The sequence below is a fragment of the Saccoglossus kowalevskii genome, chromosome 3 (genome assembly GCF_978046115.1).
Source record: "Saccoglossus kowalevskii chromosome 3, keSacKowa6.1, whole genome shotgun sequence".
Lineage (NCBI taxonomy): Eukaryota > Metazoa > Hemichordata > Enteropneusta > Harrimaniidae > Saccoglossus > Saccoglossus kowalevskii.
The window spans coordinates 37,419,597-37,434,376 of NC_140643.1; the positions used below are offsets into that span (position 1 = coordinate 37,419,597).

At 37.6% G+C, this 14,780-nt stretch overlaps 1 protein-coding gene across 3 annotated transcripts; it reads left to right on the plus strand.

Moving 5' to 3' along the window:
- The first annotated feature begins 1,327 nt into the window (after nucleotides 1-1,327).
- LOC100372998 (DNA-binding protein P3A2-like) lies at nucleotides 1,328-11,707 on the plus strand. Of its 3 annotated transcripts, none has more exons than XM_085497157.1 (9): nucleotides 1,328-1,511; nucleotides 3,767-3,906; nucleotides 4,574-4,688; nucleotides 6,819-6,945; nucleotides 7,543-7,851; nucleotides 8,360-8,428; nucleotides 9,295-9,546; nucleotides 9,789-10,071; nucleotides 10,659-11,707. In XM_085497157.1, the coding sequence occupies exons 2-9, from the start codon at nucleotides 3,789-3,791 to the stop codon at nucleotides 11,027-11,029; spliced, it is 1,644 nt and encodes a 547-aa protein (XP_085353283.1). In that variant the 5' UTR covers nucleotides 1,328-1,511; nucleotides 3,767-3,788; the 3' UTR covers nucleotides 11,030-11,707. The 3 variants fall into 3 exon arrangements, with proteins under 3 accessions (XP_085353283.1, XP_085353284.1, XP_006823834.1); XM_085497158.1 differs by having other exon boundaries at nucleotides 9,807-10,071; XM_006823771.2 differs by lacking the exon at nucleotides 8,360-8,428.
- The last annotated feature ends 3,073 nt before the right edge of the window (nucleotides 11,708-14,780 follow it).

A 14,780-nucleotide genomic window follows, 5' to 3' on the forward strand; every position in this document is an offset into this window, starting at 1 on the left:
AGGTGTTGAGGGACCGTGTGGTGATGTAATCGTTCGGTTCATTCCTTTTGTTCTGTTAAGAGAAGCTGACGTCATAAAGATTTGGTGTTAAGAAATACTGGTGATTATTTGCATAATAATGATTCACTTTGTTGCACCAGAGTTATCGTATACTATTCACGGCATCAATGCCAACATTTTCATAGTAAGCTATCTGTATGGAGACATTAAAGAGTGGCCATATTCACTGGACACTCTTGGGAATGGCCATATTCACTGGACACTCTTGGTTAATTTTAATGCGTGACGACGGCGAAAAATGTTGAAAGAATGAGAACTTGACTGTTGCTGGAAATGTTAAACAAAATGTGTTAAAATTAAGATGTGCATATTCCTCGCGTCGAATGTTCGACACAAGTCAATATACTTATCCACATTGTTTACCATACATAGACGCAAATTCACCCCCCCCCCCCCAGTAAATTCTCTCCGTATTTGATACCGATAATCGGATGCCAGACTAGTTGCCGCGTACTATTTCAAGGGAAACAACTGTTCTTTTTACCTCTATGGTCGAACTATATACACTATTCTAGAAAAAAAAAACACGACCATCACCAACAACTCTAAATCCGAACTATGCCCTTCCCCATTTTAATCATTGTATACAGTATTCCGTTCTTCAGAACATGTGTAGTTATCTGCAGGGGTATATACATTACATTGGGGTTGGAGTGTTAGGACACGTGGTTTTTAGGTCAGGGTTTATGTTTAAGGGGATAAATTGTTTTCCCATGGCCATAACATTAGCTCTTTTTTTTTGGCAAAAGTGCATCCATTTCATGAATATTTCCAGCTACAAATGTACAAAAATTTTAAATATATTTACAAACTATGTAAATTAAATTAAATTAAATTGCTGATAAAACCCTATATATCGCAAAACGTAAAAATCAGAAATTTGAGAATACAGGGAGCTCAATAACCTTCGATGTAAACTTATTGAAATTAAAGGGCTGTGGTCATCGCAGTCTTCAGTTCGACATGAGACTCATAGCGACGAATACAACGTATGTAATACATTGTTTACGTGAAATTCGAACACGGCTGTGCGACGATCACCACCCTTTAATAACAATTTCTAAGTGTATTTATTTATTTATGATGAAAACAATTGACATGTGTAGAGGCCAGTATTGTGTCAAATAAATGGGAACCACCAGAAGCTTTATTAAAATTAATTATTTAATTTGGGGTACAATAGTGTAGTCAACACATATCTGCGTTTGGCTTATTATAGAATAATCACCTCATCACCCTAAAGGGTTTCTGTGTTGCATTTGGAAGGCTGTCAATTGAACTGATTGGGTACAAATTCTCCCAACTCCAATCCGCCTATTGAAGAGCAATACTCGACCCCCCTATAGCAAGCATTCACTGGCGTGCTCAGAAGTGGTTGTGTTTGGAACGGCTCCCGCGCATTCAGTTTACAGATAAGACCTATATTTGGATTAAAATACACATAATTTGTGGTAAGTATATAAAAATCGCACAAATTGCAATGCTGGCAAAATTATGGTTCTAATCTTTCCTACATGCAGATTATTCTTGCGGACATTCTGGACGCAAATATAGCATTTTCCCGGAGACACACTTTGGTTACTTCTTTGTTGTTCGCGCAGCCGCACTTGTGACAATGTGCTTCTCTTTCACTTCGATGTGCAAATTATGGCTGGTGGATTTGAGAAAACGATCCAAACGTCAAATAAAACGTTGGCCGATGTTGGTCAATAATATACGTTCATAATATCCAAATGACTCTTTGTTCCGTGACCATACTGTATCATAACTTCCACATCTTCTGGAGCAGGCGATGTGGTTGTCTTCTTCGTGATGGTCGCCATGTTCGCGCAGTCGCAAATACCACCACAAAAACTGTCGTAATTTTTCAACGCTTTGAAAACCACGAAATTTTGATTGAAAACTACAACAGCGTGGCACGAAATTGGCCCAGAATAACCTCAGATGCTCGAGACACACTTCAATACACGAATAGAATAGGTTAGCTGCTACAGCAAGACGCAAAAAAAGACAAAAATGTCGGAAATTCAGGAGCTACTCAATTGGCCGTAACCGAATTGGTTCGTCGCCGGTCGATGTTGTTCCACGCATGTCGACTGATGTCCTTGTCAAGCACCGTGTACCACGCAGTCGCGGAACCAAAACTATTCACAATTCTGTAAATCATTCGAGATGATCTCGGACCACGACTGCGTAGTCCTGTTTGCTTTGTTGTACTCCCGAATGATTGCAAATTCTATTTCTTCAACAATTAGAGAGGTCTATAATCGAATGTTCGTACATACCTGCTAAATAATGGCGGACATGTTTTCATTTTGTCCAAACGTTACACCCTTCATTGCATTAGCTTTAGTTTGGTCAGTATTCAAAATCCCGGTTCTTGTTTAGGTTAGGTACGACAATCGATCGTCACCGCTTACACTGGCGGGCGATATTTCAGAAATTGTGAAGTTGCAATGGCATTTACATTCTATAATGTAAATTTAGGTCGTTGATGTTTGGAATGCTTGGGTGTGTATGCTGTCAACCTTTCCGAAAATCAGGAATTGCTGCATATTAGAAAGTGACTGATAATTATCTAAATTAAGCAAACAGCATAGGCTTAACTAGATTTAAAGTAAAACCATACATGTGCAAGGTCATGAATGTAAAAAAAGAGACACTGTTTTATCGGTAGATATTATGATATTTTACTGGGAACACAACACATGTTACATAAAGTCCAACTAACAGGAATACAATTCAAACAAAGTGACACAATTATAGAATGTTAAAAATAAACTACATGCTAAATAATTGAGAATAAGGTGGTCAATAAAATGATTCATAAGAGACAGTGAAACCCCATAAATAACACTGTACACTTCAAGACAGATCTTGTGATTGGGCTAGAAACCCAAATATTTTTTTTTTCAATTTTAGTTATCAATGAGCTCCTGTTACAAGAAATTTTGCATCAAATAAATGAATACAAGTCCACCAAGGTCAGGGACAGGGCGGGTACATATAATTTATTTATAAAAATTAATATTTATAAATTCAGTTTATGTTGGAGTACTTCTGGAATAAAGACCAGTTTCTAGCCAATCTATTAGTTGCGTTTGAATTGAATGAAAACAGTTGGATTTATAAATTAAGTATAAACAGACATTGCAGAGTCTATGGTGTACTTCGTGGCAATTCATGTAATCTGAGGTACTTGCCCTTGTCTTTGATGACCATACAAATAGAAAAGTATACTATATTCGCCTAGTTATTTCCATGTACGCGGAATATTCTATACAGACAATATGCACCAAGTAGTTGTGATCAGTGTAACTGAAGTCATTTTTCACCATCAGTTAAAATTTATTTATAAATATTTTATGTAAATCACATTTATGCCCTTTATGAAATGGAGGATATCTCAGTTGAGTGTGTTTTCAAAATACAGTAACTTGTGGTGTCATGGGCTGTATTATCTACTTCCAAATTTGGTTCATGGATAATACTAGCCAATGACATTACTCGTATTATCCAGCTCTATGAACAAGTGATATCAGGTACTAACCTCATAAATTTATTACTAAAAGCACTAGGTTTATGTTTTTGAATAAAAGTTTGGGGAATTTCTGTTATCCATGTGGATATGAATATTAAAGAGATACATGTATTGCATATCTTGTAACGCTCTACATAAATTGACTAATTTATTCGCTTTTTGTAGTTCTGAAGTCTTTTTTGCAACCATGATGATGTCAAATGATACCGGTATTAGTGAGCCGTCATCACCCGAGAGTACATTTGATGACACAGACTTGCTGAACAATGTTACCGATGATGTGACTGCCCAGTTAGCTGCTGCAGGTATGTCCCAATATTGGTTTCATCATGTATGCATGATATGGGTGCTTTTTAGCTCAGCTGTCATCGAAGGTGATTGTCTGTCTGCATCAACTTTTGCTATAAATGACTTCATCTTAAAAACTATCAGTTTGATAATTGATATATATCGATATATATTGATATAGCTAATATCTCATCGTTGTAGAGCATTATCAACTTTGTGTTGAGGAAGAGACTTCACAAAGATAGTTGAACTATTTTGACAGTGATGTCTTTTTCAAATCATTATATTAGTGTATCATATGTTAGTGAACCTGTATTTACCAGGATTATTTGAGCATGTTTGGTAAACTTTTAAATTAAATCGTGGGGAATATAATTATTCAAAGCTCACAGTACTTAGACAGTTATAGAATACTGATTAGTACCTTTTATATGTACCCAGGTACATCAATATTCAATCATTTTGGGGGTTTCTGTTGATATAATATAATGTCTTTCATCTTTAGAAAAGTATTTAGGTCAGCAGTGAGTATATGGTTTATTCAGGAATAAGCGGTATACTCGTAATAAATTAGAAATTAATGCCAGATTTATATATAAACTACAACTGTGGAAGGTGGGGGAATTGTGAAATATGTTTTATCCAGTGATGTAAATCCCAGTATTTGTGTATTCCCATTGTAAGGTCCAATAGGAGTAGCAGCTGCAGCAGCTATAGCTACAGGTAAAAAGAGGAAAAGACCACACTCCTTTGAAACCAATCCATCTATCAGAAAGAGACAACAAACAAGGTTACTGAGGTAAAAGCATTATGATTCTTTATAATCGTATTATAAGTTAATTAATAATCGCTGTATCTGTTGTTACTACCTTACATGTATTTTTCAACATGTATATGTGGCAATGCAAAAGTATGAACCCTCCAGTGTTATCGCAGTACCAACAGTACCCAAAATTGCTTTTTAGGAAGTTGGTGTCTAGTCAAGCATCACTCTCAAACAATTTTGCCAGATTAGGAGGTTTAGTTTCTTTGGGAAAAAATAAAATTGCAAAATTAGTAGCATTGATTTCCAGACCACAATACTTTTACAAATGAAGAAACAGATATGGTTACAAAAATATGCACATTTTATTACTTGTATCATTTCTGGACCTTCTCAACTCAATAACGCAATGCGGAATTAACTTTGTCAAAAAATTATGATTTTTTTTTAAATGAACACCCTTAAAATTAGTTTACCGTAAAAACTCCAAAATTTCGACCGGTTTTAAATAATTTGCGTTGGAAATGTGACGTGTTTTTAGAGTCAAAATCAAGGTGCATTTTTGGACGGTCGAATTTTTCAGAATAGAAATCAGCAAATGATAAAATGGGGATGATAGACAGTGTGTTTCGTTAATTTTTAAAAAATGCAATGTCCGTCAATTGACTAAACTTCCCCATGTTTCACGGTAAAAGCAAAGGTTGTGGCCGAGTTGTAGGCTAAACAACTCAAAATTAAAACAAAGTCATCAATCAGTGAGTGTTATGACAAGGAAAACAAAACATCGAGACGCGGAGAAGAGGTCAGCACAAAACTAATGGGTCAAAAGACAAAGCTGTCTCGCACTACCTAGGAAAACTGCGAATGTTCGAAGTACAGGTACCCATTGGACAAAAGATACATGGAAGTTTAGCAAACTATTTCCCCGACCCAGTGCAATGTATCTGGTTAGAATCGAAGCTCACGTGTCCCTTATTTGAGGGACCAGATTCTGCCGTAAAATTCGCCCTTGGATTAAAAAATAAATGCCCAATTTATTTTTTGATTTAAAAAAAAATCATGTCGTTTTCGCATCAAAATCCAAGCCAAAAGATCGTACTACAACATCAATCTCTTTCGCATTGCGTTCAATAACTAACATATTTAAATAAGCTATGGTAATTTGAACACGTTGGCATCATCCAGCTTTTTGATTGGTTAATTAGCGATTTGACTTACTTGACCTATGAAAATATCCTACAGCATCGAACGTTTATATGAGACCAGAATCATTCACTTACGATGAAACTAAGTTGACTTTTATTTGTATGTATTTCATAACAATTCAACAAATTTATTTTGTGTACATTATTATAATCACTACTGAGTAATAATCAACAATTCAAAAACGCAGCATGACCGGATTTTGCAACCACGATTATTTGCTTCTATGTAGAAGATGTGTGTTGTGTTCGTTTTTATTTGAAACTTCGTTTGGAATATACTTTCGTTACCAATAAAATAAAAATCTCTCAGTCAATCAGAAACCCGGATTCATGCCTTCGGGGAAAGTCCTGTTTGGACGCTCACATCGTTTTTTTTTCGTTTGGGGGAAAACCAAAACTGGTCGCAATTTTCGAATCAAAATGAGTCGGCAATTTTAGTGGAGTCGAAAATTTGGAGGTAAATAAAACACCGAAACCCGGCAAATAATTAGGCGGCCGAATTTTTAGAGTTTTTACGGTATCTGAAATATTGAACACATTGTATGCTTCCTGCTCATAACAAAGCCAATGTACCAAGTGCTTCATTATAGTGAACACTTCACTAACTAATGTCTCCAAATAAGTTTGTTATAAAGAGATGAAAGTGAAATTATAAGTTTTTGAATGTGGAATGAAACAACTACCGCCTTTCACTGTTGTTAACAGGTCAATGTTGAAACATAATTTTTGCAGCCCAAAATAAAAATGCCCCAAAGTGTATGTGTGTGGGGGGAAAGGAGGTGTAAGTCAAATGAGTACAGTAATTTAGCATCACTCTTTAATTGTGTGAAAGTGAAAGGCAGTCATTGGGTTCTGAAATAGGCATCTCAAACAGTTATTGTCATTTTTTAATTTTATCACAATTTTATCAAATTCATATCATTTGGATATAAAGTTGAAATTGTTTGTTCTCTTTTTGCAGGAAGTTAAAAGTCACCATTGATGAATACACAACCCGTGTTGGACAACAAGCATGTGTTATGTTGTGTGCACCTGGCAAACCCAGCGCTGCTTTCAAAGTCTTTGGTGCAGCTCCATTAGAAAACGTGGTAGGTTCATGTATTTTGGGTTTAATGACCTTGAATAAATTGTTATAGGTCAAAATGATTGACTTATTCTATTTATCATGCGACGAATTTTCCCATGCTTTGTCCAACTGTGTCCTATCATTTCCCTGATTCTCTTTCACTGATTTTGTCTAGATTTGGTACAAAGGCAAGATATAATGGTGTGAATGCTCTCAGTTGTTTTTGTCCAAAAAACCTTTATCACTAGATTTCAAGATGTCATCAACTATTTCAGGCATGCTTGGGCCAACTTTATACAAATGATGTTTTATTCAGGAATTTGTTTCAAAATATCCAATTGGTTTACTTGTGGTTTATGTTTGTAGGATATAAGGATTGTCTTTTTGCTAGGAGAGGCCACTTTGACTGAAAGAAGCTTGGGTTTTCCCTCCTAATCTAATTATAATCTATCTACCGTATCTATCATTAATTGTTTATATTTGTCATTAAAAACTGGACAAGGACTATGTCACTGACATTGACTAGTTTATTAGAAACACCTGCCATGCTGCCCATGATAAATGCAACTAGTGATAGGCTGGACATGTGTATAATACCAGACTTGTGTATTTGTTGCAGGTTCGAAATTGTCGTAATGTTATTATGTCTGAGCTAGAAAATGCTCTTGCACTGCAAGCGCCTGCCCCACCACCTGAGAACTCTAATCTACATGAACTGCCTGCTCTGGTCATCGATGGCATTCCTACTCCAGTTGATAAAATGACGCAAGCACAACTTCGTGCATTTATTCCCATGATGCTTAAATACTCAACTGGGCGTGGTAAGCCAGGATGGGGGAAAGAATCATGTCGACCTGTTTGGTGGCCTTCAGATCTGCCCTGGGCGAATGTTAGAAGTGATGCAAGAAGTGAGGAGCAAAAACAAAAGGTAAAGTTCGCAATTATAATGTTATATTTTAGTACATACTATGTGCTCTTTATTTTTGGTAATTATGCACAAATCATAATAACCTTTATACTTTTTCGTGTGTCTACAGAGTTCAAATGACAATAGATAATAATATTAGTGGCTTTATTCATACATAACAGTGTTCTCCCCAGAAAAATAGCATAGAGTCTCGGTTAATTTGCATAACAATGTGATATTAAATACTCATTTAATTGTCTTCATTGTTATTGTTTATCAAAAATTAAACGGTTGGGAACCCCTACTCTTTAATACTCTGGGGAGAACCCTGGATAGTAGTATCAGTGTGTTTATGCGATTTGGCTGGTGTTTTGGTTCTAAAAACACATCGTATTTCCCCTGCTATTGAACCCAGTGTTCTCCCAAAGGGCCTTTTAATTTTAGTGGTCCTGCAATTAATATTAGTTATTGATACGTTAATTATGTTTATTGTAATATGCTAATTAGTCACCATTCATATGTAAATTAGCCACCATCCTGGGAAGTCAAGTTGGAGAGAACACTGGAAGCTCATCATACCATCCCGCACAACATGCAGGTCAGGCTATTTTCTTATTGTGTAATCCAAAATGACTAATAGCTGGAAGCCATTTTGCTTCATTTTAAATACACATGATCAAGTTCACATCATATGGTCATGGGTTAGCTTTCTTTCCTATAGACAAGATATAACATGACAGACAAGAATAGCAGCAGTGTACAATTGGGAAAATACAGTTTTGAAAATGCTGAAATAAAAAATTCCCTCTAAAATTTTGGCCAGTAATGTATATTTTGTTTGGGGACATATGTATAGTTTCATTCTAAGGGAGACCACGAGATTAATACAATTCATGTACTATTGAATAAGGGACCAGAAAATTGAACCACAGTGTCTGTGGTATTTGCATATCAATAAAAATTGTACTTATCTTTATTGTCTGTTATTGTTATGCTGGTTAGAAGAATACTGCTAAGCAAACACATATTTTGTTTTAATAATTGACCTGTAAATTCATCAGATAAACTTCATAATATTCAATAATCAGTTCTTGTTTTTATACAGTTAAAATGATTTAAAATAAATAATAAAATTAACACTTGTGGTCACAAAGATTTGTTGCTTGTCAGTGCGTGCTTCAGTTTAAAAAAGTTTTGTTTTTGTCAAATTATTTAAAAAAATTAAAGAAAACTGAACTGCTTAGAACAAAAAACAAATTTTTATTTCCCTCATCATTTAACTTGGTAATATTAAACCAAGTCACCATGTTGTACGGTTCTAATCATTCACATTTCACTCATATACAATTATTTTATGTTTTTAAATTAACTGGTTTACATTTATTTATTACAAAATGTTTACTTCCACAAATTATTCACATCATGGGCAAAGTTATTATAGTTGTGCTATGTTTTTAAATTCAGGTATCATGGACCCATGCACTACGAACAATAGTAAAAAACTGTTACAAACACCATGGAAGAGAAGACCTGCTTATAGAATTCCTTGATGACTCTCCAAACGTGCAGCATCCTCAACAAGCCTCCCATCATATTGTCCAATCTCATACAGTCCTTCAAACCATCAACAATCCTGATGGAACAGTATCACTGATACAGGTAGATCCAGGCACAACAGTTACAGCATTGACGGCGGCTGATGTTGTTGCGCACCAGGTAAGTAGTCTTTATTACAATATCAGAGTGAATGTTCTTAATCTCATTGTGTTTGATTGAATTGAATCACATTGTAAATGTCTACTGTTTGCAGAATTTACATGCACTTTAGATCTATTCTATCTACATTAATTTTGGCTAGGTCGTATATTTATGCAGATTCACCAATTTATAGCATGGAAATTGAGATAGATATGTCATTCTACTACAATAGTGTAAGAATCTTAATTAATTGATTATAGACCAACTTTGCTACACAGCATCAGCACAACCATAACAGCTCACAGGCAGAAGCCACACAAGCAGTGGCTACCTTAGCTGAAGTTGCAGCAGCCACACAGAGTGAAGTTGCCTTACCTCAAGCACCCCAAGCTACACCTGTATCCATAGACATTAATAGTGCAGCTGCAGCAGAAGCAGTGGCAACATTAGCTGAAGCTACTTTATCTGAAGGTGGGCATATACTATTGTCGGGTGATGCAGCAGCGGCAGTTGGAGCACTTTCTGGAGCACACGAGACACACGGTTAGTCTTAAATTTTAATGTCATGATTATGCATGTCAGTGTTGTATTCTGCTATGTTAATTTTTAATACAAATTAATTTGCTAATTTAATAGTACATTTATCTGTCTTTATCATGTGCATTTACTATTGTGATCCATCTACAGTAACATATTTGATTTATTAGTAGTGTCTCTAGTAGACATAATATGAATTACTTTGACCATAGACACACCTTTATCGATATGTAAGAATGTGGGCTACTAATAGAGCAAATATGATAAAAACATTATAATGCTGATAAAATGGCTGCCATTCACTAAAATACTACCATAGATGTTTACAAATTCTATTCCACGATTAATGGGTGTGTGCCGGCTATTGTGGCCATCAACGTTTGTGGTGGTGATCCCTGTACAACTATTATTTTCTATTATTATTTTTTAAAGTCAATTGTATTGACAAGGAGTACAATTTTTGGGAATTTAATAAACCACTGGTTTAAAAGGATCAAGCAAGTCCAGGAAAATATAGAATATTGCTGGGCCGATAATATGTGAACTCAGTGCTTGTTTCGGTTATTGATGAATGTTTGCTCTTGTTTTTTCAGGTGGTATGGTCACTATTCCAGTATCTATGTATCAGACTGTCGTCACAAGTATTGCTAACTCTCAACACCAACAACAACAGCATGCACAACAGCAGCAGCAGCAGCAGCAACAGCACCAGCAGCAGCAACAACAACATTCTCACCATATAACTATACAACAACAGCAGCAGCAGCAACAACAACAACAGCAACAACAACATCATCACCACATAAGCAATCAAGAACAACATGTACAGGAACACCAGAGCAGACAGGAGGGTGTGCCACAGGTTGCCATGGCACCAAACACAACTGAAGGTAGTCCCATGGAAACTGATGTACCAGTTGCGACGCATGCTGTTGAGGTTGTAACCCTTGAACAGACACAGTAATGACTTTTTCAAAATTTGTGAGTTGTACATTAAAGGATGTCCAGTTATATTGCAGCGAGCTAGTCCAAGGAAATGATATGAAACCTAGACTAAAATTGTATTTTACTGAAACTAAAACCTGGCAGCACATTGTATAAATGTTTATGAAAATTTATGTATCATATACACTGTTTTGGAATATTTATTGCTGGACACTTTTCTCCATCAATACATTTTTGCTTGCATTGATTCTAGTCTAATCCGATTTTTGTACTGATGCCACAGTTTATGTCAGATGTAAATATGTTATTTTATTTTTATTTTAACTTTTAGAGACTATTTTTCTTAAATTTGTTGTTGATAGGTTTGGAGAAACTGACATCTAGTATTTAGCTTGTGGAATGATATTAAAATGTGTCAAGAAGTACACGTAAAATAAAACTGTAAAGGAGATACAGTAAAATTCAAGAGCTATCATTTGCTGATGGCATCGCTGAGTACTCTCAAGTTATATTGTATAAAAATTGTTGACTTACAAGTTCACCCCTCTGTAGTTTGTAATTTTAGTTTAGTTCGCCCGTAATTCTGGCTTATAATAGTGTAAGGTATTCATTCGAGTTATTGTGCATGTAAAAGCTTGGTGTCACTGGCTTTTTCTTCACAAATCGTTTCTGGAATAAACTGCCTAGGTCTGAAGAATTTGTTGTCTTAGTTTATTATTCAGTGTTCTCTACGAGGGGTTTTAGCAGGGCGCAGCGCCCTGCTTAGGAAGTCGTGCGCCCTGCATAGGAAGTCGTGCGCCCTTCATAGGTAGTCGTGCGCCCTGCATAGGTAGTCGTGCGCCCTGCATAGGTAGTCGTGCGCCCTACATAGGTAGTCGTGCGCCCTGCATAGGTAGTCCTGCGCCCTGCATAGGTAGTCCTGCGCCCTGCATAGGAAGTCGTGTGCCCTGCATAGGTAGTCGTGCGCCCTGCATAGGAAGTTGTGCGCCCTACATAGGTTGTTCATGTGCGCCCTGCATAGGTCAACAAGCGCCCTGCATTCACATTTCCCGCCCTGATCAAATACATTGTATTGTTAGTTGAGTATTCAGTGTTCTCTACGAGGGGTTTTAGCAGGGCGCAGCGCCCTGCATAGGTAGTCGTGCGCCCTGCATAGGAAGTCGTGCGCCCTGCATAGGTAGTCGTGCGCCCTGCATAGGAAGTCGTGCACCCTTCATAGGTAGTCGTGCGCCCTGCATAGGTAGTTGTGCGCCCTGCATAGGTAGTCGTGCACCCTTCATAGGTGGTCCTGCGCCCTGCATAGGAAGTCGTTCGCCCTACATAGGTAGTCGTGCGCCTTGCATAGGTAGTCGTGCGCCCTACATAGGAAGTCGTGCGCCCTGCATAGGAAGTCGTGCGCCCTGCATAGATAGTCGTGCGCCCTGCATAGGTTGTCGTGCGCCCTACATAGGTTGTCGTGCGCCCTGCATAGGTTGTCGTGCGCCCTGCATAGGTAGTTGTGCGCCCTGCATAGGAAGTCGTGCGCCCTGCATAGGTAGTCGTGCGCCCTACATAGGTAGTCGTGCGCCCTGCATAGGTAGTCGTGCGCCCTGCATAGGTAGTCGTGCGCCCTGCATAGGTAGTCGTGCGCCCTACATAGAAAGTCGTGCGCCCTGCATAGGAAGTCGTGCGCCTTGCATAGGTAGTCGTGCGCCCTGCATAGGAAGTCGTGCGCCCTGCATAGGAAGTCGTGCGCCCTGCATAGGTAGTCGTGCGCCCTGCATCGGTCTACAATCGCCCTACATAGGTAGTCGTGCGCCCTGCATAGGAAGTCGTGCGCCCTGCATAGGAAGTCGTGCGCCCTGCATAGGTAGTCGTGCGCCCTACAAAGGTAGTCGTGCGCCCTGCATCGGTCTACAAGCGCCCTGCATTCACATTTCCCGCCCTGATCAAATACATTGTATTGTTAGTTGAGTATTCAGTGTTCTCCACAAGGGGTTTAAGGGGCGAAGCGCCCCTCTTTAATTTATTTGTGCCCCTCTTCAATTTGTAGCGCCCCTCTATTTATCTTTAGCACCCTCCTTTGTTTTCGGTGACAGGCTGTTTCACAGTCCCAGAAGATGTCCGGACGACGTTATTGAGAGACCTCTCATTAATTGACAGGCGATAAAACAAAGAACTAAGAGACAGATAGTGGTGTAGGTGACAACTAGAACAATGGATTTGATGTCTCGCGAAAAACTGGCTGAATAAATAAACAAAAAACAATGGAATGGATGCCTGAAGGGATTGTCACAATCACATCACAATCCTTCACAATCATTGTGTCAATCACGCAATGGGATAGTCAAAACAAGTTTTCTCATCATTCCTGAATTAGCTTAGATACTTAAGAGCAGGAGAACCAGCAACAATTTATTGGTCCAATTGCTTGTTACTTGCCTTTTATTGGCGAAAAGTGAAAAGAATCATCAAATAAATCGCCAAAACAAAACGTACGGTAAACACTGAAACAACATATCCATGTCTCATATTTATCACGTAATCATGGCCCTTCGCTCATATTTATAATATAAACGTGGTCCTTCGCTCATATTTATTATACAAATGTGGTCCTTCGCTCATTTTTATTACGTAGTCATGGTCCTTCGCACAGTCATATTTATAATATATTCGTGGGCCTTCGCTCATATTTATAATATAAACGTGGTCCTTCGCTCATATTTATCACGTAGTCGTGGTCCTTCGCTCTTATTTATAATATAATCGTGGTCCTTCGCTCATATTTATAATATAAACGTGGTCCTTCGCTCATATTTGTCACGTAATCACGGTCCTTCGCTCACATTAATTATAATCGTGGTCCTTCGCTCATATTTACAATAAAAACGTGGTCCTTCTCTCATTTTCATCACGTAATCGTGGTCTTTCGCTCATATTTATAATATAATCGTGGTCCTTCGCTCATATTTTTAATAAAAACGTGGTCCTTCGCTCATATTTATAATATAAACGTGGTCCTTCGCTCATATTTATCACGTAATCATGGCCCTTCGCTCATATTTATAATATAAACGTGGTCCTTCGCTCATATTTATCACGTAATCGTGGTCCTTCGCTCTTATTTATAATATAATCGTGGTCTTTGCTCATATTAGCCACGTAATAACGGTCATTCGCTCATATTTACAATAAAAACGTGGTCCTTCGCTCATTGTTATCACGTAATCATGGTCCTTCGCTCATATTTATAATATAATCGTGGACCTTCGCTCATATTTTTAATAAAAACGTGGTCCTTCGCCCATATTTATAATATAAACGTGGTCCTTCGCTCACATTTGTCACGGAATCACGGTCCTTCGCTCATATTTATAATATAATCGTGGTCCTTCGCTCATATTAGCCACGTAAATAACGGTCATTCGCTCATATTTACAATAAAAACGTGGTCCTTCGCTCATTGTTATCACGTAATCATGGTCCTTCGCTCATATTTATAATATAATCGTGGACCTTCGCTCATATTTTTAATAAAAACGTGGTCCTTCGCCCATATTTATAATATAAACGTGGTCCTTCGCTCATATTTATCACGTAATCGTGGTCCTTCGCTCTTATTTATAATATAAACGTGGTCCTTCGCTCATATTTATAATATAAACGTGGTTCTTCGCTCATATTTATAATATAAATGTGGTCCTTCGCTCATATTTAATACGTAATCGTGGTCCTTCACTCTTATTTATAATATAAACGTGGTCCTTCGCTCATATTTATAACATAAACGT

Coding starts and splice junctions, on each gene's coding strand:
- LOC100372998 (XM_085497157.1), top strand. CDS start 3,789: ATGATGATGTCAAATGATACCGGTATTAGTGAGCCGTCATCACCCGAG. Junction 6,946..7,542: donor CAGCTCCATTAGAAAACGTG/GTAGGTTCATGT, acceptor TATTTGTTGCAG/GTTCGAAATTGTCGTAATGT. Junction 7,852..8,359: donor GTGAGGAGCAAAAACAAAAG/GTAAAGTTCGCA, acceptor TATGTAAATTAG/CCACCATCCTGGGAAGTCAA.